General features: G+C 38.3%; 1 protein-coding gene across 8 annotated transcripts in view; it reads right to left on the reverse strand.

The window, feature by feature from the left end:
• Window positions 1–24,287, reverse strand: part of PPM1B (protein phosphatase, Mg2+/Mn2+ dependent 1B) — a 96,489-nt gene that overhangs the window by 24,493 nt on the left and 47,709 nt on the right. For 5 of the 8 annotated variants that reach the window (XR_009602502.3, XR_009602499.3, XM_060607360.3 and 2 more), the window contains exons 2-5: window positions 14,456–15,315; window positions 5,750–5,867; window positions 2,569–2,680; window positions 2,122–2,179 (exon numbers count right to left, since the gene is read on the reverse strand). Coding sequence is in view for 6 of the 8 variants with exons in the window: in XM_060607360.3 (XP_060463343.1) it covers window positions 2,122–2,179; window positions 2,569–2,680; window positions 5,750–5,867; window positions 14,456–15,301 (1,134 nt within the window). In the remaining 2 variants the exon portion in view is untranslated. Of the gene's footprint in view, window positions 1–2,121; window positions 2,180–2,568; window positions 2,681–3,424; window positions 3,498–5,749; window positions 5,868–14,455; window positions 15,316–24,287 lie in introns of those variants that run through there. The other 3 variants (XM_078444429.2, XM_060607388.3, XM_060607381.3) reach the window with 3 other exon arrangements.

Here is a 24,287-nt window from a genome sequence, read left to right on the forward strand (position 1 = left end):
ATTCTCATTATTCTTCAAATCCCCTCTTATTTGTAATTCGGACTTGCCAGGCAATCAGCGTACAGGTCACATGGAAATGAATCACATTCCCTATTCTGTCACTTCTTTCTGTTCTTTACCAAATGATGTGAAACACTGTATTCTTTAACTTGTGTGTTTATGTGGACACGGCAAGCTGCAATGACAGGAGAGATGGAACCATGCCTCATGTTCTGTAGTCTCCCCGCTGTATCACTTCACCTCAGGGTAGACTGTCCGTGTGTCATCTGCTGATGTTACTAGAAAGCTTATGCATCTCCTAACTTATACACAGTCATAGAATACTCATATGCAAGGCCAGTTTTTTATCCTGAGAATTTCTCTTCAGTTTCATGGCTCTGTTTTTTATTCATTCACTGTTTATTGAGCTGTGTATAAGTATTTTCTATTTTTTAAAAAAGTTTAAAACATTAACCCCAATGTTAATTTAGCGTTCTGAGGCATTTTAAAAATCGTATCTGGAGTAAAAGTAGCCAACTTTTTTGAGGGACAAAGAAATTTGGCAAGGCATAATGAAATAATTTTTTTTAAGTAGGCTCCACCCCCAACATGGAGCTTGAACTCATGACCCTGAGATCAAGAGTTGCGTGCTCTATCTAGACTGAGCCAGCCAGGTACCCCAAAATTATTTTCTAAGATTACACACCGGGGTTACATTTTCACACACATGAAGAAACAGGAGCACTTAGACAGCTAGTAATGAATCAGTAACTACCTTTTGAGGGTTTATTTCCCCTAACCATAGTACTGGATGCTGTGTGGAACCTATAATCTAGCTGAAGGGACCAGCCTGTCTTCACTCCACCACCCACTTACGACGAACTTTTCAGTCATGGCCACCCCAACTTCTGTCCTCATTTGTTTGATTTAGAGTTCTCAAAGGTATCACATGACGTTTTTAAATTAATTTCATAGCTTTAGATACAATTCTTAACACTCTGAGGTACCGAACACCAAAGAAAGACTCAGGACCACTGCTCTAGACCAAGATATAAATCCTGTTATTAGCAGTATACAGTGTCACTTATATTCAACTCACTACAATGTATTAATTGTAAAATGTTCCTTTTTGCAAGGACACTTTTATTGTTTAGAAAAAAAAAAACAAGAGGATTTTGCTGCACAAAAAGGAATACAGTGCAATTGAGAGGATACCAGTGGCTGACGTCTCTCTCAAGACCTGTCACCAGGAGCTGGAGACTTGGAGGGTGAGTCTATTTCTTCTCAATGAGTTTCATTACTAACTTGGGCTCCCTTAAATCTTTCAAGCATAAGTGTTAAAAATTAAGTTATTCATTTACAGATGTCCGAAAACTTCAAAACCCTACGAGAAAATACTTATTTGAATTACTGACTTTGAAATACAGGACAATTAAAAAAAAAAAAAAAAAGAAGAAGAACAAGAAGAAGGAGGAGGAGGAGGAGGAGGGAGGAGGGGGACAAGGAGGAGGAGAAGGAGGCACTGTTTTGTCTTCTGGCACTAGTACCAAGATAAAAACAGTACAGAGACGCGGCTGACAGCACATCAACAGCAGTAAGGAAGGTAAAGTGACAGAGTTCTGCTCTGAGGAAGCACAGCAGAGAACAGCAAAAATGGTTATCTCAGCTCAACACACATGCCTACAGCGGCAATGCTAAGGTTAGAAAGAAATTATCCTTAGGTGTTCAACTGGGCACACAGGGGGACTGAGAGTCAGGTCTTTAAAAGAATAGCTCATTTTCTCTATCACTACGTTCTAGTGATGGTAGCAGCCTGCTGAAGGAGAAACTGAGATACTTCAAAGCACATTCTTCGCCTCAAAATTAAGATTTAAGGGAGAGGGAGAAGGAAAGGCAGACACACAGGGAGGAAGTAAGTACAGCCCAACAAAAAGGTACTCGGTGCCCGTTAAGTGGCAAGTCTATCTACAGAACAGAACTGTATCTCTACTTCCATTTCTATACATTCCCTTAAACTTTAACTGACTCCTTAACATGAAAAGTACTAATACTTTATTACAGATTTCATTATGTGAAAGTATTATATCTAGTATTTACATTATAAAATTATTTAAAATGCTTAAGAAACGAAATAAAACTTACCCCATCACTTTCTCTATGTGGATTCAGCCTACTATAAACAGCTTCAATAACATTGCGCCTAAAAAAAATTACGCTTCAGGTTTATTAAAATTGCATACAATTACTAAGCTTGAGTATTTAAAATAAGGCTTCATCTGGACCGTTCTCAAAAATTAACTGCCACACTTAAACACTTGCCAAGAACATAGTTTCTATATCTCACTCATAATCTGATCCAGCACAACCCCAAATTTGTTCTCATTTATCAAGGAAATAGGACCTTCACCTTCAAAGCACATGATAAATAATTCCCTTAAAAAAAAATCCCTTTTGGATGAAATTTTAAAGTTCTTCTCTAGTAAAAGAACCGTCAACTCATTTCATTTTTAGATAACTGATATACTTCTTGCCCAAAATTAATTACTAATTATAAATGAACTCAAAATTAGTTCTTTTTGTTCTACTTACTTGCCAGCAAGACCTCCCCCAGGAGGCAAATTTGGGATATTTTCTGCAGACAAGATGCGCATGACATGGGCAAGATCAGGCATTCCTTCCTCACCAGACTTCTCCATAATTTCTGCAAGTTTTTAAAAAGAGTTCCTAAATTAATGTGGTAAGTCCGGATTCACAGAGTGAAACGAGGGGTACTATTTGGTAGTATCAATTTTCAAATGTAAATAAAGCAAACATTATCTTACTATCACACGAGGAACAAAAAAAGTAATATAAAAAGTTAGGTGCATACATAAAAGCAAAAACTGAAACAAAGGAAACGTTCTATGATACAGCAATAGTGGAGAAATTTTTGGTATAAGCCGAGTGAAATGGTTTATAATCACTAAAAATGATCCCTGTTAGTACAGTTATGTGGAAAAGCATATACATCTGATCTGATTTTATATAAAAATACAAAAGTTATTAAGACTATAATTATAAAAAAAAAAGCGATGGATAAGGATTGTAAGGAAAAGGAGAAAAAATAGAAATCACTTTATAAGATTGTTCATTTTTAATCAAAGAATAGCTGACGTATTATATTCGTTTCAGGTGTACATAGTGATCCGACAATTATATACATTACTAAATGCTCGCCACGGTAAGCGTAGTCTCCATACGACGTCAGTGCAATATTACTGACTGTATTCCCTATGCTGTACTTTTCAGCCCTGTGACTTGATAACTGGAAGTCTGTAGTTCTTAATCCCCTTCACCTAGTTCGCCTATCCTTCCTCTGGCAACCACCAGTGTGCTCCTCATATCCAGGAGTCTTTCTGTTTTGTTTTCTAGATTCCACATAGAAATGAAATCATAAGGTATTTACCTTTCTCGGTCTTATTTCATTTAGCATAATACTTTCTAGGTCCATCCATGTCGTTTTATAAGGTTTTTGATACCTAAGTAGTAATGTTCCACAACAATTTAAAGAAAGGAAAATGAGTCACAGAACTTGCTGAAGCTTAGAACAAAGTAAAACATTTACATGTTCCGTTTACATTTACAATTTATGGAAAACAGGTATTTAGTACATGATTATTCGGCCAGTATTAAGATATAAACTCCTTGGGGCTCCTGGGTGGCTCGGTCAGTTGGGCGTCCAACTTGGGCTCGGGTCATGATCTCACGGTTCATGGGTTCGAGCCCCGCACTGGGCTCTGTGCTGACAGCTCAGAGCTTGGAGCCTGCTTCAGTTTCTGTGTCTCCCTCTCTCTCCACCCCTCCCCCCACTCACACCCTGTCTCTTTCTCTCTCAAAAATAAATAAACATTAAAAAAATTTAAAAAGAATGATATGAACTCCTCAAAAATCAGACAGTGCCCACTGACTTGAAGTTAACAAAAAAGCAGTATCCTTGGCGGTCACCACGCCTCACCAGGCCCTCACCATAACCTTAACTTTCACCACTCCCATTCGACTCTGCCCCTGACCCTTTTATTCCCACAGGCTCCGTTCAGAGCAGCCTTCTCCTGCTTCTAGATCTTCACATGTACTTCTACGCTCTTTCTGCCAGTCCGACCAACCTATTTTGCATAGTTCATTCACACTCATTCTTCAGGTTTCAACTTCTTATGTCACTTTCTCAAATGCGTCTCTGACCCAAGCCTGGAGCAGGTGCACCGCTGCACACTTCCACTGCATATGACAGTTAATGTGTCATAAGACTGCAAGCTTCTTGGAGGCAGGACTGTAATTCTCCTGCCTTATACTTGCATCTCTATAGCACAGGATTTCTCAGCCTTAGCACTACTGACATATTGGACCAGACAAAAAAAATTTTTAATGTTTATTTCTGAGAAAGAGAGAGAGAGAGAGAGAGAGAGAGAGAGAGAAAGAGAGAGAGAAAGAGAGAAGCACAAGTGGAGGAGGGGCAGAGAGAGACACACACACACAGAATCCGAAGCAGGCTGCAGGCTCCAAGCTGTCGGCACCATGCCCCACAAGGGGCTCAAACTCACAAACTGTGAGATCATGACCCGAGACGAAGCTGGATGCTTAAGCAACTGAGCCATCCAGGAGCCCTGGACTAGACAAATTTTTGTTGTAGAGGCTGTCTGTGTACTGCAAAATGTTAAGCAACATCCCCGGCCTCTACTCCATACTAGAGGTTGGCGACACCCTCTCAGTTATGACATCAAAAAGGTCTCCAGACATTGCCATGAGAGAGAGAGAGAGAGAGAGAGAGAGAGACACAGACAGAGACAGAGAGAGAAGACTGGGTATGTTACAGAAAGTATATATAGAGAGAAGTCAAATGAATTATAATGTAAACAAGATGGGGAATCTAAGTAAAAGGTACTACATGTACATGGGAGCTCTCCTGATTTTTTTTCAACTCTTCTATAAATTTAAAATTACTGCAAAATAAAAGATTAAAAAAATAAGTACAGTTGACCCTTGAATGACTCAGGTTTGAACTGCATGGGGCCATTCATGTATAGATTGTTTTCCAATACAGTACACTACTGTAAGTGTATTTTCTCCTTATGATTTTCTTAACACTTTCTTTCCTCTAGCTTACTTTGAATACGTGTTAATAGACTGTCTATGTCATCAGTGAGGTTTCCAGTCAATTAAGTTTCAGGGGAGCAAAAACTTATGTGTGCATTTTTAACTTATGGGGAGTGCTGGGAAAAGAGGTGGGGGTGGTGGTGTGTTTGTACCCCCAACCCCCACGCTGATCAAGGGTCAATTGTAAAATCAATGATCTCTCACAACACCAATGCTAACTCTAATCGGGAAGATAAAAACCTACAGTAATGAATTCCTATGATTAACTTGGTAGGAGGGAATGAGTATTAGTGGAATTATAGCACTTGATGTTCATGATAACCCTGGAGGCAAATTTCACTGGACTCCTCCACTAAAAGTATAACAAAGGAAAGGGACAATAAAATAGCAAGGTTTAACAGTATTTTCGAATTTTTCTCCTTGGGGGTATCATAGGCCTATCTCTTCTCCCTGCCAATCAATTCCCACTCACTGGTCCAAGATGTGACAGTAAATCTCAGGCAGACAGATGCCTGTTTTTTAAGGCCTTGTTTAGAAATACTTAGTCATTTTTTCCCAATTAAAAAAAAAACTACTTGATAAACAAGGAAGAATACTTTTCCTTTCCTTCTTAAAAAAAAAAAGCACCTTTCTTACTTACCTTCAACCCGTGATTCCAAGTGCTTATCCAGCTCTGAATCTTTTCTCACTGCTTCATCTGAGACCTTGGGAGCATTTGAAAAGCAAACTAGTACAATACTCATGTTATCTCGACTTCCCTGTATATTCAAGAAAGAAAAAGAAAGAATTATATTTCTACAGTCCAGCAACTTCCTATTATTTAATTCAAAACAGAGTTAATTACATTAAGCAATTATAGTTTATTTAAATCACCAGAATGCACACATTCAACACATTCATTTCCATTCCAAAGAACTATTTGAAGCATTCCCTGAAGAAATAAGATCTCTAGATAGGGGTAGATCTGGAATTATTTTATGACTTTTAATTCTGTGTACCTATTCTTACCCACCAACACTCCACAAATGAGGAAATGAGGAGATGCATCTTTATATGCATTACATCGTCTAAACTCTGTTTCCCACTCAAGACTACATATTCCCAAAGTGGCTCAAGCCCAAAACACATCTTCCCAAACAAGTGTGTAATTTTCACCTAATTAACCTGCATTAGAGCAATGCTAGCAAAACGCCACTGAATTTGACACAGCTGAAAATTACTGATCATTAGGATACTCAAGAGACTATACTGAACAATTAAGCAGAGAAGAAAACAGATTATAAACCATTCCGAGGATAGCAAACAATGGAATGTAACTGGATGGCTGAGATACTATACAGTCAAATAGAAGAACTTTTGAAGAAAAGCCATCATATTGTTAAACAGAATCACAAACAGGGTCAGAGTCTGCAGAGGGGAGCTAAAACTGCTAACTTAAGGACAAATTTTACTGCTGCCTTGTTAATCACACTATCACGTACAAATGATCTATATTTAAAAAGTAGACTACTACCGTAAGATTATGAAAAATGAATTTAAAACTTTCTCATTACTTTTCCTATAGATATATTACTTTAACGGAGTTTCTTAGAACAGGATAAAACAGTGCTTAGGTCACCTGGATGGCTCACTCGGTTAAGCATGCAACTCTTGATTTTGGCTCAGGTCACGATCCCAGCGTCGTGGGATCGAGCCCCATATGTGGCTCCACGCTGAGTGTGGAGCCTGCTTAAGCTTCTCTCTCTCTCCCCAGCTCAAGTGCTCTCTCTTCCTCTCTTAAAAAAAGGGGGGCGGGGCGGTACCTGGGTGGCTCAGTAGGTTAAGCGTTCGACTTCAGCTCAGGTCATAATCTTGCGGTTCACGAGTTCCAGCCCTGCGTCAGACTCGGTGCTGACAGTTCAGAGCCTAGAGCCTGTTTTGGATTCTGTGTCTCCCTCTCTCTCTCTCTGCCCCTACCCTGCTCATGCTCTCTCCCTTCCTCTACCAAAAATAAACATTTTTAAAAAATAAAGAAAAAAAAAGAATAAAACTTCTTGAAATAGTGACTTTTCAACCGCCTCCCTCCCCCCCATGGTTTCTATTTATGATTCTAAACAAACTAAATCAATGTAGGTGGTAGGCTATTTTGTCTGATGGTGCCCTTTGCCAACTCAAGTGAAAAAAGCCTAGGCCACATCCATTCTAGTCTTTTCATTCAGTATGGCCAGAATCTAGGCAGGCACTGTTTGTTCAGACTTGTCACTTTTTTGGAACCCACATGACACAGCCAAAAAGACAGAAAGATCTTGCAAAATGTGAAGGCAATGGAGGCCAGGCCTTAAGAAGGCTTCAAAAAAAAAAAAACTTTTCACAGACTTGCATGCTTTAGTAGGAAGAAACATCATGAGTATATAACCAGATTCTCTGTATTTGGGAGGGAAAAAAAAAAAAAAAAATCAAGATTTCCAAAAAATCAGGATTGGTCCAAACTAATTTCGTTCTTTAATGAAACCCACCAAGACTTTCACAATGACTTAATATTAGAAATACTACAATGGCTGTATGAATATATATACATATCCACACATAAACACACCATGGTTCCAAACAGCTTCCCCCTCCCACCCAAAAAAAGAGTCAACACATTCTACAGGATTTACCATGTAAGTTCAGGTCAGGAAAAGCTTTATACCATAGACATTCAAGACACACACACACACACACACACACACACACACACACACACACACACAATTTCCATTAGGTTTTTATGTTATAAAAATTAAATCCTACCAATTGGAAAATTAACTGAAAGATAGTTTAAGGAAGTTTAAATATCAAAAAATAAAGGAAATAATTTACATTTACACCTAAGCATGTGTGATTTCAAGGATGCTTCTATTTCTACATAAAGATGACTTTCCCCTAAGTACAACGTATGAGTGCGTTTCAGTAATTTTTATACAGCAACTTAAAAAGATGTTTTTCCCTTTATGCCTCCTCAGTTTTCTAGAGATAAACTATCCTTACATAATCAGTATAAATTTTTCATTAAGTTCAGAAATGAAACATGATAAAAACAAAACAAATCCAGCTTGGTGAACTGAAGCAATTAGCCAGATATTTAAAACTGATTATTTCAGTGCCTCTTCTTTTTATTTTTTGACAACAGCACAGCAGTACCACTCTAAGGAATTAGACCACTAACGGATAGTTCTAGGTCAAAGCAGCCAGCGTCCCTGCCATATGTAAGGGCATTTAAATGGAAACAGAAAATAATCTGATGTGGTTAATTTTAAAGCTGAATGCTGCCCAGTTATAAAGAAGTGTCCTGGATCAAGTGTTAACATGGCATATGAAAGTAAGTTGTGAACAGAATACCATTGCCAAGGTTAGTAAATGAGTATCTGATAAGTAAACCATCAATATTCCTCATTTTTTTAATCATTTTTTTCAGCCTGGTACTGTGCTTATCTTACTTACATGTTCAAACACCAGCCAAACTTCAAAAATAGACCAAATTTTCACCTATCCATGAGAGATGGAGTCTATGATTACTTCAAGAACACTCCCTTCCACCATTACCTTATTCCCTGAACCTGTATTTCCTTCACCTCCCTGTTTCACAACCATCATCTACAGAATTAAAATTTATCGAGGTCTATAAACCAGAGAACTATTCAGGCACTTACCAAGAGCTTTACCCTCAACAACTCCACAAAGATATTATCATTCACCGCTATCTTATAAGATGTAGAAACTGCAACTTCACCCGAATTCATTCTATGTGGTGCGGTATAACTTAAAACCCAGCTGTCTGGCTCCAAAGCCTATGTTCTAATACTAAACCCATGGTTCTCACATGGTGCACCAAAAAGCCCCAGGGTGCTGTGATGTACTCACAGAGATATTAAAAATAAGGGGAAATACAGTGATACTTCACATCTGTGGACACCCTACAATCTACCGTGAAGTAATTCACAGTTTTAACATTAGATAATGTGATATTCCTCTCAATGACATCCTATCTTTTCAAAGCCGGGGTTTTAAGAGTTGGTGTGATAAAAAGCAAGTCCCATTAAAAAAAAAAAAAAAAAATCAATGTGATACAGGCAATGAAGATGGCCATGCCCAATAATTATAATGTTTGAGAAGTCGTGCAGTGACCAACAGGTACACATATCTCATTAATATGTAACTGTAGTTTCTTAAAGAATGAAATAAAGTATTTTTTCAATGTATGTGTATTATTTTGTTAAGACATATATACTCATTAAGTTTGCATCTCACTACATAAACACTTGTATCTGTTAAATATTACTATGGCTAAGTAGCACTGTGAAAAAATTACTAAGACACTCCGGCAACATGGGACTAAGAAAGTTTGGGAATCACTACACTACAGACTATACTTTTACATTCAGTCCTTCCCTTCCATGCCCCAAAATACCCAACCACACTCCATTCTAACACAATCCAGGTCTACCTTTGCATTATTCAGAATTATATTTTCTGAAAACTATAATGGAAAAACTCCTGAGTTTAGAGCTGAACAGTTGTTTTGGGGGATACACAAGTGCATTTTCCGTATTGGACTACTAATCTGGAATGATGCTGCCTTTGGAAAATAAGTCATTAACTTACCTCAATTTTATCCAACTATCAAGTACTATCTCATGTTTTAAAATAAATAAGCTTGGGTGGTTCTGTTAGTTAAGCATCCAGCTCTTGATTTCTGCTCAGGTCATGATCTTAAAGTGTATGAGTTCCAGCCCCACATCAGGCTCCACGCAAACAGTGTGGAGCCTGTTGGGGACTCTCTCTCTCTTCCTCTCTCTCTGCCCCTCCCGTGCATGCTCTCTCTCTCAAAAATAAATAAAAATAAAACTTAAAAAAAAAAAAAGCAAAATAAAATAAATGAGCTTCTGATAAGTAGCATATAAACTGAATTTAGGAATATCAAATAGTATTTTAAAAGAAAAATAAAAGAACAATTTAAAGGAACACTGAGTTTTATAATTTAAGAAAAATGAAGCAGGTGGCAAAGTAACATGCATAGTATGATCCATTTCTGTAAACAGTAAAAAACAAACCAACCCCTCCGCCTATTTTTATACTCCTGTATGTTTGTATAATAAACACAGAATTATTTGGAAGAATATATGTGGTTGCTTAAGGGGGATGAGATTTTTTAAAAGGACATCAAGATTAGTAACTTTACTTAAAACATCTTCGTATTTGTTTGCAAATGTTATTCATCTTGTACTTAGTGTTATCCTTCAGGAAAAATTTTTCATGAAACCCTCTGAGAAATACTGGCAATAAACACACCAAACTTGAGTCCGGAAACGTGAATTCTACTCTTGGCTTCAACACTCACCAAAACAGGACTTACAGCTATCTTTTAATGTCAAGCCTCCATTTCCTTAATTGCAAATTGGAAATAGATTTTTAGTTTGTTCACCTCAGAAGGTTACTAGGAGGATAAATGAGGGTTACTTATAAGTTATGAAAGGGTATGCAAACAGCCGCTATGTTTTCTATGCAACCTGAAATTAACATAAATACCATGGATGCCAGCACTGGCAATAAAATGGGAAGGGTGCTTTCTTAGGGACTATTCTCTCCTACAGTTAAATATCTTAAAGAGAGTAATGCCTGACCAGAGTCATCCAACACTTACAGCTTCATATTGCTAAGTGGCAATCCTGAAAAAAAGATTATCATTAGCAATAATAATGCTAACTACCTTTCATGGTTGTGAAAATTAAATGCGTTAAAATACCTGTAAAGTGCTTAGAATAGCGTTTGCTCATAAAAAGCAGTAATTTACTGATGCTATTGTGATTACGATGATTATCACAATCTCCCAAGATTTCATGAGTTAACATATAAAAGTGCTTGTAAACTATTAGGGCATGACAAGTGTTAGAAAATATTAACACATCATTTAAATCTATTATCACGAAAACTTCAATACTTAAAAACTGTGTCTATTCTCGCTTTCTCCTCTTGAAGTAGCTCTCACTAAGTGCCAAGCACAAGGCTAAAGTGCCTTCCATGAAATCTAAAATTTTGTATTCAATCTTTCAGACTAAGTTCAAAGTAATCATATTCTATTTTAATCATATATTTTTTTAATTTTTTAATGTTTATTTTTGAGAAACAGAGTACGAGCAAGGGAGGGGCAGAGAGAAAGGGAGACACAGAATCCCAAGCAGGCTCCAGGCTCCGAGCTGTCAGCACAGGGCATGATGCAGAGCTCAAACCCATGAACCACGAGATCATGACCTGAGCCGAAGTCAAAGGCTTACCCGACTGAGCCACCCGGGCGCCCCTACTCACATTATTTTAATTTTTTTAATGTTTTTTTTTTTTTTATGTTGTATTTATTTTTGAGAGAGACAGAGAGAGAGTATGAGTGGGGGAGGGGCAGAGAGAGAGGGAGACACAGAATCTGAAGTGGGCTCCAGGCTCTGAGCTGTCAGCACAGAGCCAGATGCGGGGCTCGAACTCACAAACCGTGAGACCATGACCTGAGCAGAAGTCGGACGCTTACCCAACTGAGCCACCAGGTGCCCTAATGTTTATTTATTTTTGATGTGAGGATGGCAGGAGCAGAGGATCCGAAGCAGGCTCTGTATTGACAGCAGAGAGCGCCATGTGGGGCTTGAACTCACAAACCATGAGATCATGACCTGAGCCAAAGTTGGACATTTAACTGACTGAGCCACCCAGGCGTCCATGTTTTTATAATATTGCTAACCCTTAGTTTTACAATACAAATGAGTGAAATGACAAAATTATGGACTTAGAAAAACAGAAATGGATAAGGTGTTTAATATTTAATTCCATTAAGTAACATGCAAGGTTCAAAACATTCATAAGTCTGTAATCTTTCAACATAAAAGTTAATTAAGCTTCTCAAAACTGATTTCAATTTGAATGCAGCTTCATTCAAAGGAACTATGATGGTCAACTTCCACTACAACTGAATGAATCATGTGTTCCAACCTTTTGCCCCATTACTATAGTAATTTATCATTTCTGAGATTCTAGGAATTCAGAATGTTTAATGCCATCAACGGGAATATTTAATCACTTTAAACTGATAAAAGCTATCAAGCGAAGATATGAAGATAAGCTACCAGAATCCTTTCAACTCCATTCTGAAGGGTCAAGTCAAATTCCTGAAAACTAGCATCCTTTCTTTTTTTTTTTTTTTTAATGTTTATTTATTTTTGAGACAGAGAGAGACAGAGCATGAACAGGGGAGGGGCAGAGAGAGAGGGAGACACAGAATCCGAAACAGGCTCCAGGCTCTGAGCTGTCAGCACAGAGCCCGACGCGGGGCTCGAACCCACGGACCGTGAGATCATGACCTGAGCCGAAGTCGGCCACTTAACCGACTGAGCCACCCAGGCGCCCCAAACTAGCATCCTTTCTATGGAAGGGAGAGTGCAGTTTATCCACAACACAAACTTCTTTTTTACTCCAAATTACAGACCTACTAGATTGTGGCTATTCCCTTCAAAACTACATGCCATTCTTTCAACAAAATGCTATGCAACCATGACAAATGATTTAGACTGACACCTACAGACATGGCGATCTCTCTACAGCATATTGTTGAATGAAAAAGCATATTGTAGAATAACAAGTATAATGATCTCATTTTAATAAAAATACACACACTCACAGGCAGGCAAAAAAAGACTAGAAAGATACATACCACAACAATGAATGTAGCCAAGTTAGGTGAGAGGCAAAATTGTTGAGTGTTTATATGTTCTGGATTATCTGGAATTTTTTTCAATAGCCAAGTAAATACTAGTTTGATAATCAGGGAAAATTCTGTTTTCATCTGCTGGTCAGGCCAAAAAACACCTGCTTGCTTTTGTCTTAAAAAGCTGCAGGTCAGAATCTCTCTATTTAGAGTCCAAGGAGAAGGCATTTTTGAGCCACTGACTATTCAATCACTGACAGCCATCGATACCTTCAGTGCTTAACTTGTCCAGGTAAAAAAAACAAAAAAACAAAAAAACAAGAACAAAAACAAAAAACAGAAAAGAAAAGAAAAAAAAAAGAATACAGTGCGCTTAAGGAAAAAAAAAATCAAAAGAGCTAAAGGAACCACCATTAAAAACCCTTCCGGAAAAAAGCTGCCAACTACAAATAGCAGCCCTTAAATTTTGTCTATTTGAAGTTGCCTTTTCCCGTTCTATGGAAAAGAAATAGACACTTCACCAAAACCTGGGTACTTCCATAGACTCAGAGATCCCTCCTGGGAAATTTTTTGGCTATGCTTGTACCTTCCAAAGCAACTTACATGGTGGAGAGACAGAACAGTTCTAATCTAGACAGAATAAATAAGTCAAAACCTTTCTTTCATATAATCAAAGATTAGTTTTGCCTTAGTTATCTTTTCAATCAGAGTCATACAATACACGCATATCCTAGGCACTGGCCAGATAACTCCAATTTTACCTGATTGCTATACAGACACTGTTAAAACCCATTGGAAACTACTGAATACTTTAAAAACATTGAAGGGAATTGCTAAATAAGTTAGTCTGGAGTTTCTTTCCCTATTACTGTATCAAGTTAAGATTCACAGAACATTATAAAACTAAACGTTCATGTTCCACAGGAATTCTTCACAGGATTGTATTTTACGTTAGTCTCTGGTTTTGAATCACTGCTGACAAAAACACCTATAGGAAAAGAACTCTGGTATCTTCTACAAAAGCTAAGATATTCTCCACCATGTCATACATCACTTACATGGAGCCACATGAAAATTCCTTTTTGATTTTATCACTAGGAAAGAGCTGCTTTTATTAGACAATAAGATATACACAATTTGTACTTTTACTTCGGTTTTCATCTCATCTGCCAGGAGGCTCAGATATAAATCACAAAACTTGACTTAGCCTAGGTCTCTGGCATATCTTTTGTAGATCTAATACAGAACTATACTATATACATGGTTCACCAAACTGCTTCAAAATCAGGCATAAGACAGCTTATTGCCAGTGCTGAGAATTTAAATCAAAAGGCACAATTCTGTATAGATGCCCTTGCCACATCAACAAGCCATAAAGTACTTAAATGAGAACAAATGCCACAAGCTTATTAAACCTAATTTTCAAATTAGAAGGCTGAGATAAACGAGGATGGCCAAAAATAAATTAGTTAATTAATAATAACAAATAAATAAGTCATTTCTGATGAAGAAGATAATTTAAAAATACACAGGTTTTCCCTAAGGGAAAAGTTTTCAAACTTTAAGTTTGGTTAATTTTACTTACCGTGCCTTTTCAAAATTAATAGGGTATTTATAATTATAACAAAAAGACTTACATACCTTATGTAAACAAGTGTCCACTACCCAATTGCACACATTTTCCAGGTCATCAGATACCTCAAGCCTAGATTTAACAAATTCACAGAGCTCCTCATTACTCATAACATCCCAGATCCCATCACAAGCCAAGATGATAAATTCATCCTCTTCTGCTCTTAAAATTTCATAAACCTCGGGCTCTGGAGAAACAAGTTGTTCTGTTGGGCCCTTGCCATCAACACACTTGTAATCATAGTCCCCCAAAGCACGAGACACTGCTAATGAACCATTAACACGCTGTATCATTACGCTGCCTCCTGCATTTTGGATTCGCTCCTTCTCCCTTGGATTGCAAGGTTTGTGATCCTGGGTGGAAAAGCAGACTTGTCCATTCCTGTACAGAACAGCACGTGAATCACCACAGTTGATAAAGTAGATATGCTTGGGTGAAATCAGGACCCCCACTGCAGTTGAACCACTTCTGTCCATTCCATTTCTGAGGTCGGAAAAGTTACGCATGTATTCGTCAATTTTCAAAAAGCCAGTTCTGATGCCACTCTTGACATTTTCCACTGAGGGCTCAAGAGCAGACCCTGATTTCCCAGCTGCCCTAAAGTCTTCATTATTAGTGATGTGTTCTAATAAATGTGTTGAGCAGTAATTTGCTACTCGAGATCCAGCATGACCATCATAAACTGCAAAAAATGACCAGTCGTCCAAGCCGTGAGGAATACCTACAACAGCTGTGTGTGCATCTTCCATTTCCACTCTCCATCCTTGCATGCTGCTCAGGCCATAACGTAAACCATTCCCAGCACCATGAGCGTTATGTTTCTCAGTTTTGGGTTTATCCAAAAATGCACCCATGTTTAATAATGAATCTGAAAGAAAACAAAAATTGCCAAGTGTTATATGCTTCAGTCTGTGAGACAATGATCTATATTCTATTCTATTCTTCACTATTCTATCTATTCTCTACTAACTTCTATCTCGTATATTTTTCAGTGTTATCTGAATTTACTGGAACAAAAAAGAAACCAAGAAAATTTCCCCACATATCCTTATTCTAGAATGGCGGTTTCTCAATCGTAGCACATTAGAATCATCAGACCGATTAAATCAGAACCTCTAGGGGTAGGACCCAGATATCAGTAATTTTTTGAAGCCTCTCCGGTGATTTGTATGTGCAGTACATTGAGAATCACTGTTCCAGGAGAAAGGAAAACAAAGAAACAAAACCTGGCTAAGTTTTCTTAAACATGCAACTAAGATCACCCTGGAGTTCATATAGAAGTTCAGACTGGTGTGGCATTTTTTCCAATAGATTAAGGTACTAAAGTATGCGACTGTATTTCAGAAAGACTTCCAAAGGCATGTATTATGTTTTCCCCCAGTGATCCTGACAACCTCAAAACTCAATTGAAACATAAAATCTCCATTCTACAAACATCTGATTTTATCAAAGCTTTACTGTGTATCAAATGAAAACCTTTACCTGGGATTCTGGCAAAAACAATAAAACAACACAACTTTAATGATGTGCTACAGAACATACTTACTGTTGTCAAGTTTTGTAAGCGTGGAGTAGCATTAGGACAACTTTTACTAAGTGCTGACTGACAAAAGACTTAAAATTCATAGACAGTACTACTAGGTAGTGCTAAGGTAAGTACCACTGTGCATCGCCCTCCCTCCTGACTTTCCTATTATTTTAGAATAAAGCTTTTCCAATTTCCAAGGACTTGGACTAGAGTAGTGGTTCTCCAAGTAAGCGTGGAGATGCCCTGTCAGTTTCCTACCTACAATCCTGGCCCTAACACTCATTAGCTGTGTGACCGTAAGCTTCTTAGTCACTTCTACCTCACATTCCTGCTCTGAATTAGTCACTTGCACCCCCACCTCCCCTCTGTCAAATGGGATAACAAGAGTACCTACACTTCACAGGGTTGCAGTGAAGAATGAGTTAATGTAGTGTGCTTAGAACAGTACTTGAAAAATAGTCAAACCATAAAATGTTTGCTGTTATTTGCTCAAAATGCAGATTCCATAGCTCATCCACACACCCAAAGATTTTTTTTCAGGAGATCTTAGATAGGGACATTCAAAAGAGCATGCTAGCAACTGAAGAATCACATTTTGAAAGACACCAGTCCAGATCAACCGTCTTTTTTTTTCTAAGTTTATTTACATATTTAGTTATTGGGGGGGGGGGGGGGGGAGGCAGGGGGAGAGAGAGAGAGAGAGAGAGAGAGAGAGAGAGAGAGAGAGAGAATCCAAAGCAGTCTCTGAGCTTGTCAGCACAGAGCCCAATTCAGGGATAGACCTCACAAGCCGTGAGATCATGACCTGAGCCGAAATCAAGTCAATGCTTAACCGACTGAACCACCCAGGCGTCCCTAGATAACTTACAGCTATGAAAATCTTTTTCATATCTTCTTCAGCTATGCTCATTAACCTAACTTTACAATAAAATTTTATCTCTATTTCTAAAATCCCAATGAACCACCATATATAATATTTATAAATTACACAATTTTACAATTTTTCATGAATTATAGAATACTATACTAACAAATTACAAATATAAATATTTAAAAAAGGAATTCTGAAAGGTAAGATTCAAAAAACATAAAAATTATTTTCCATTCAAGTATACAAAACTATATTCTGTATTAACAGCAATGTAATACAATGTTTATTTTTTAATGCACTGGTTTAAAACTGTGACACAACAATCTGAAAGCCTACTTCTAAGTACATTTTTATTTAGATTCTTGTTTTTAAATGTTTAAGAGAAAGTGAGTGCCCATGTGAGTGGGGGGGAGGGGCAGACAGAGAGGAGAGAGAGGGAGGGAAAGAATCCCAAGCAGGCTCTGAGCTGCCAGAGTGAGCCCTACTCAGGACTCGATCTCATGAACCACCAGATCATGACCTGAGCCGAAATCAAGAGTCAGATGCTTAGCCGACAGAACCATCCAGGTGCCCCTGGATTCTTGTTTTTAATCGCTATTTCAGCTGAGAAAGACAACTTAGATCATACCTAAATGCAAATTAACTGAATTATTGACTATTTATCAAACCACTTTTTTTCTTTAGATTTAACTTTTTAAAATTATTTTAAGGTTTTTATTTATTTATTTTTAGTAATCTCTATACCCAATATGGGATTTGAACTCACAATCTCGAAATCAAGTTGCACATATTTCTGACTAAGCCCGCCAGGTGCCCCTACTTTTAAATTTTTTTTAAGTAATCTCTGTTCCTAATATGGGGCTCAAGCCCATGACTCAAGATCAAGAGCTGCAGGCTCCAGCTACTAAGCCAGCCAGGCACCCCTCAAACCACTTTTCAAGCCCATCTATCAATTATGGGGAAAAAAAAAAGTGCTGTCATTTCCATCATCTTGATGTTCTTGCAGTTAAGGTGCTACTGTTTTACACTTCAACAAATAGATTCAAAATTCATAAGAACTCCTCATTTTGAAAATTAAAACAATAGTTGGGAAATTTCTATTTCCAAATTTGTTTTTAGGAATAAAGAAAGGAGGGACAGAAGAAGGGGTCTTCGATAGAAAGTTACAGGGAACATTAAGAACCAAACAGCAACTGGAAGGCTGACTCGGAAAATCATCAAAGAAGCCCTGTCCCAAACAAAGGAGCCAAACACTGAAATTTACACCAAGAACAGCCTTGCTTCTGTGCTGCTGCTGCTCTCACTCCAACGGTTCCTACCTGCTGTCTCCCTCTCAAAGTCACTTGCTCAAGATTCAAAGTCCAGGAAATGGGTATCTGACAGAGCTTAGGTCACCAGTACACCTATTGGCTTTGTCAGGAACTGCATTCTTCTGCAAACTGGTCATTTTTTAATTCCAAATTGCTATTTTAAAGTTGAGGTTGTCCCTTGGGGCACCTGGGTGACTCCATCAGCTGGGCGTCCAACTCTCTGCTCAGAGCATGATCTCACAGTTCGTGAGTTCGAGCCCCAAGTCAGGCTCTCTGATGTCAGCACAGAGCCCTCTTCGGATCCTCTGTCCTCCTCTCTCTCTGTCCCTCCCCCACTCACACTCTCTCTCAAAAATAAATAAACATTAAAGTTGGGGTTGTCCTTCAGTGATTTAGTTTTTTAAACATGAAATATCATACATATGAGTTTATATAATGTACACATATAGCTAAAGAGTAAAAAAATGAACACCTATGTACCCACTATACAATTTAAGAAATAACACATTACCAAGATCACTGAAGTTTCCTATTATCCTGAATATTACCATTGTATCCCTTGTATTTTAACCATTTGACGTGCAATTGTTTAGTTTTATATGTTTCACATTATACATTGATGTGAAATACAGTAGGTGTTGCTCTACTATTTTTATCATTTTTTTGGCCCACCACTAGATTTCTGAGATCCATCCACACTGATGCAGAGCTATTATCCATTCTACTATCAATGAATATTTGAGTTACTTCTCATTTTTTAGAACTATAAAACAATGATGTTGTGAATAATCTTTTTTTTTTAATTTTTTAAGTTTATTTGTTTATTTTGAGAGAGACAGAGACAGCATGAGTGGGGGGAAGGGCAGAGAGAGAGAGAGAGAGGGAAAGAGAGAATCCCAAGCAGGCTCTGTGCTGCTAGCACAGAGATTGATGCAGGGCTTGAACTCACGAAACTGCAAGCTCATTAAGAGCAGGCTGCTTACCCGACTGAGCCACCCAGGCATCTCTGCTGTGAACGCTCTTGATGCCAATGTAGGAGTTTTCCTAGAACATATACCACAATTCCCAAGTACTTAAAGTATGCAAATTTGGCAGTAACTATACATGACCTTTTTTTCCAACAAAAATCACAAAACAAACCATTATATTTCCAAACTAAATTTATCCCCCAAATGCTTATTTATTTGGTAACACTACCTTCTTTAAAATAGATACCTTCTTGGGGCGCCTGGGTGGCTCAGTCGGTTGAGCGACCGACTTTGGCTCAGGTCATGATCTCACAGTTTGTGAGTTCGAGCCCCAAGTCGGGCTCTGTGCTGACAGCTCAGAGCCTGGAGCCTGCTTCAGATTCTGTGTCTCTCCCTCTCTCTGCCCTCCCCTGCTCATGCTCTGTGTCTCTCAATGATAAATAAACGTTAAAAAAATTAAAATAAAATAGATACCTTCTTGGTAAGTAACCTTTATCTTGAATGGGAACATTAAAGTGTGTGTTTCTTTTATCTAAAAATATCTGCATACGGACGACTTCGGCTCAGGTCATGATCTCTTAGTCCGTGAGTTCGAGCCCTGCATCGGGCTCTGTGCTGACAGCTCAGAGCCTGGAGCCTGTTTCAGATTCTGTGTCTCCCTCTCTCTGACCCTCCCCTGTTCATGCTGTCTATTCCTGTCTCAAAAATAAATAAAACATTAAAAAAAATTTTTTTTAAATATCTGCATACTGCTGAGGAATTAGCAACTCCTATTTTAAGTTCTACTGTTCTTCAGAAGCAAAGAACTTTGCTATGAGATAATCGGCAAACTTCTATGCGATAAAATGTCTGTCTTGGTTACTTCTCATTTATAAGCACTGTCAATAACTTACTATCATTTAAAGTTAAAGGTCTTGTTTCTATCAAATTAACTACACTGATGACACACTAACCACTCCTTATAAACTCCTGGTTCAATTTCTTTGCTGTGGAAATTTACCTAGGAATGATGCAGTGAACGATTTTTACCTTATGTGACTACGATTTTTCTTCCATAAAAGGTGGTCTTTATTAAAGAAAACATTTATTGTTGAAAATACACATTTGCCTAGCATCTCTCTGCTTTTGCTATTCATCCCCATTATTACTGAAACACAAGTCAGCAAACACTAAGGGGAAGAAGGTATGTTACAACACCTATATTTTAATCAACTGCAAAGCAAACCTTCCACAACGTATAATTGTTCTCATACTGGTTTCTTCGAATCAGCACTGTATACCAGGCATGTTTCAAAGGCATTTGATGGCAAAGGAATGCAGTTTAATATTTTGCCATATGTTCCATGTTATTTCGGTCATTTTGACCAAGACAAATAAAACAAGTGTTTCCCCTGTGATATGGCTTTCTGTCGTTTTACTGCTCAACAAGAAACCTCAAAGGGCCTTGTAAACGTTTATAATTTGGTGAAATCTTGTACTCTTTTTTTGGTTGTTGTTAAATTTTGTGTTTTTAAATTTTTTTTTTAATTTTTTTTAACGTTTATTTTTGAGACAGAGAGAGACAGAGCATGAACGGGGGAGGGTCAGAGAGAGGGAGACAGAATCTGAAACAGGCTCCAGGCTCTGAGCTGTCAGCACAGAGCCCGACGCGGGGCTCAAACTCACGGACCGCGAGATCATGACCTGAGCCGAAGTCGGCCGCTTAACCGACTGAGCCACCCAGGCGCCCCTTTAAATTTTTGACAGAGAGACAGAGCGTGAGCAGGGGAAGGGTAGAGAGAGGGTGACACAGAATCTGAAGCAGGCTCCAGGCTCTGAGCAGTCAGGCTCAAACTTGAGAACCACGAGATCATGACCTGAGCGGAAGTCGGCTGCTTAAGTGACTGAACCACTCAGGCACCCCCAAATTTTGTACTCTTATTGCATGTTGTATGGCTTTATCAAACATCTCTGAAAAAAAAAATCACAAAGTTTTTGTTTGTTTTTTATTTTAGAGAGAGTGAGTGAGTGCACACAAGCGAGGAAGAGGGGCAAAGGGAGAGACAGAATCCCAAGCAGGCTCCACACTCAGCACAGAGCCCAACGTGGGGCTTGATTCCACGACCCTGAGACCATGACTGGAGCCAAAATCAAGAGTCAGATGCTCACCAACTGAGCCACACAGGCGCCCTCATAAAGGTTTTTGATACTCAGAATGCCCAATTTTTAAATGTCTTGCTAATTTCTTGCGATTTCATGCTATCGTTTAGCTACATGTCAAGCAAGGTACAGTTTCAACAATAGAGATCTACACTTCAAACAATCTTTTTTGACAATCTCAAATTTTTTGTAGTTGACATTTCACATCTGATTATAGCACGGTTTTTACCGCATAATGAGAGATCATACTGGAATTAGGAGTTCTAACATTTTTCATGTATATGCCTGTGTGTGCTTTATTATAATCAATCAGATTTTTTGATAGGAATCTTTTATAGTCATTTACTCACTTTTTGAAGACAGCTTCATTAAAACCTGACCATATGGAAATCAACATAGATACATGTAAACTTCAATGGGATACCATGACGACAAATACAAGTGAGAAAGTGAAAATTCCTCCCTTCCTTAGGATCTCTCTCACCAGCCCAATTTGACATACTAACAGCATGGGAAGCCAGTGTCAATCACTGTATTAAATGCAATTTGCCTTTTTCAAGATGAAAGGTAATAAACAGAAGTTCTAAGTTTTAAAAAATTAATACTAATGGCTTGTTCTACATACCTATGTTTAGAAACCAGTGATGTATACAACTCTGTGGGCCACAGAGTTTTTACAAGAACGTCTACACAGAAAGCATTACCTAAAAACAACACATTTGTCCTTTTCCACTGCCTTCTTTGAGAAAAATACATTAGTGAACCCAGAGCAGCCCAGTATGGTAATTGTACTATGCAATAAGAATCTGAGAAATAATATTTTAAAAGGGGTTCTCAGACCTGGAAAACTGGGGACTACTTGTCTTTTTTTATTTAAGCAATTTGCTTAAATCACTTTAAGTGATCACATTTTAATTTTTCTTAATTCTAATTCATTATTTTTTTAAAGGAAACTCCAAGCCCAATATGGGGTTCTAACTCACAACCTAGATATCAAGAGTCACATACTCTACAGACTGAGTCAGCAAGGTGCTCCAAGTAATCACATTTTTAAAATTACCTAAAAGATTGCACATGTGTTTATAGAATATGTAGCATTCAAGTCTGGGATGACCCTACAATTTCTCATTAATAATCAGTGCATAAAATACAGAAATAAATTATACATACTTTTAATGTATCTGTCAAAAGAATACTTTAACTTTGTTCAATTAATTTAAAATTACATAATAGTACAATAGTTACTCATTCAAATATTTTCTTCCCCCCTCCTATTTTTTTAAGTAAACTACCCCTAACGTGGGACTCGAATTCATGACCCCAAGACCAACAGTTGCATGCTCTACCAATTGAGCCAGAAAGGCGCCCCTCATTCAAGTATCTTCTCAGTACCTACTGCATGCCAGGCACTGTATTAGGTACTAGGAATAAGATGTCCCCTTCCCTAAAGGAACTTATAGTCTAGTGGAAGATAAAGACAAGCGCACAGATCATGAAGGCACACTGTGATATAGGGTACAAGGAGATAAACAGAGATATGCTAACAGGAGGTGTCAAAGACAGCCTTATATATTTAAAACTTTTCCAAAGTGGGGCACCTAGGTGGCTCAGTCAGCTGAGCGTCCAACTCTTGATTTTGGTTCAGGTCATGATCTTACAGTCACAAGGTGGAACCCAGTGACAGGCTCCTCACTGTACACGAAGCCACCTTAAGATTCTCTCTTTCCCTCTCCCTGCTTCCCCTCCCCAGCTCTCACAGGCATGTGCAAGTGCACTCTATCTCTCGCTCAATAAAAATAACAATGGCGGGGGGGGGGGGGGGGGCTCAGTCGGTTAAGCCTCGACTCCAGCTCAGGTCATGATCTCACGGTTCGTGGGTTGGGCCCCGGGTTGGGCTCTGTGCTGACAGCTTGGAGCCTGGAGCCTGCTTCGGATTCTGTGTCTCCCTCTCTCTCTGCCCCTCTCCTGCTCACGCTGTCTCTCAAAAATAAATAAATGTAAACATTTAAAAAAAAACAATAAAACTTTAAAAATTAAATTAAAATGGGGTTTAAAAAAATCCCCCCCAAAAAAGCCAAAGGTGAGGCCTAAATGATGGAAGTGGGAGAAGGCATTAGCCAGCACAAACACCAAAAGAAGGGCAAAAGCACAAACAGTTTGGTATAGCTGGTATGTGTGTATGTGTACGTGTGAGTCTATACGTGAGGATTTCAAGGGACAAAGCAGCAGCACTGAAATCCTAAGAATAACATTATTTCCCACTGAAATGTCCATTATCTACTTAGAATCGTGGATTTGAGAACTCAAAACCACGCGAACCTCTTCTTGCCTGAGAAGGTAGTAAACCCATCTGACAATTGTGCTTTTCAGTGTGAAGAACATATCTGGGGGAAAAGTCTAGAGGTCCTAAAATTTAGGTGAGTTTCTACAGTTTACATTCTTCTATAGAATAAGCCTCCACATAAAAAAAAACTTGATACCTTTGAGTTTGCTTACAAACCCACTCTAAAAGGGAGGAAGGGTAGGGGGGTAGGCAACCTTCACATATAATAAGTCAAATTTCATTGAAAAGAGACTTTGAAGGGCTGTTCAAATACTCCCAATGAAATATTACTACAACGTTCAAACAGATCAAATACATGCAAATACACATAGTCAAAATGTACTCACACTACTCATCACCAGATAATTAAAACAGTTGCAAAACTGAATTTCAGGTTCCTTTTTTCTTTTTTTAATATCTATTTAAGTAATCTCTACACCCAACACAGAGCTCAAACTCTTGACCTCGAGATCAAGAGTCAAATGTTCTTCTAACGGAGCCAGGCAGGTGCCCCTTAGGTTCCTTTTTTTCTAAACCCTTCTTTAGTTCATTCAAAATCATCTCTACTCCTTAGATCAAATGGATCCATAGGACAGAGGCTTTTTCCTCTCTTTTGTCTTAACCATGTCTAGGGACTAGAACGTCATCCAAAGAGGGGCACACTTACTTCAAAGCTGCCCTCAGTTTATAATCAAGCCCAA

Source organism: Panthera onca, chromosome A3, assembly GCF_046562875.1.
Source record: "Panthera onca isolate mPanOnc1 chromosome A3, mPanOnc1 haplotype 2, whole genome shotgun sequence".
Lineage (NCBI taxonomy): Eukaryota > Metazoa > Chordata > Mammalia > Carnivora > Felidae > Panthera > Panthera onca.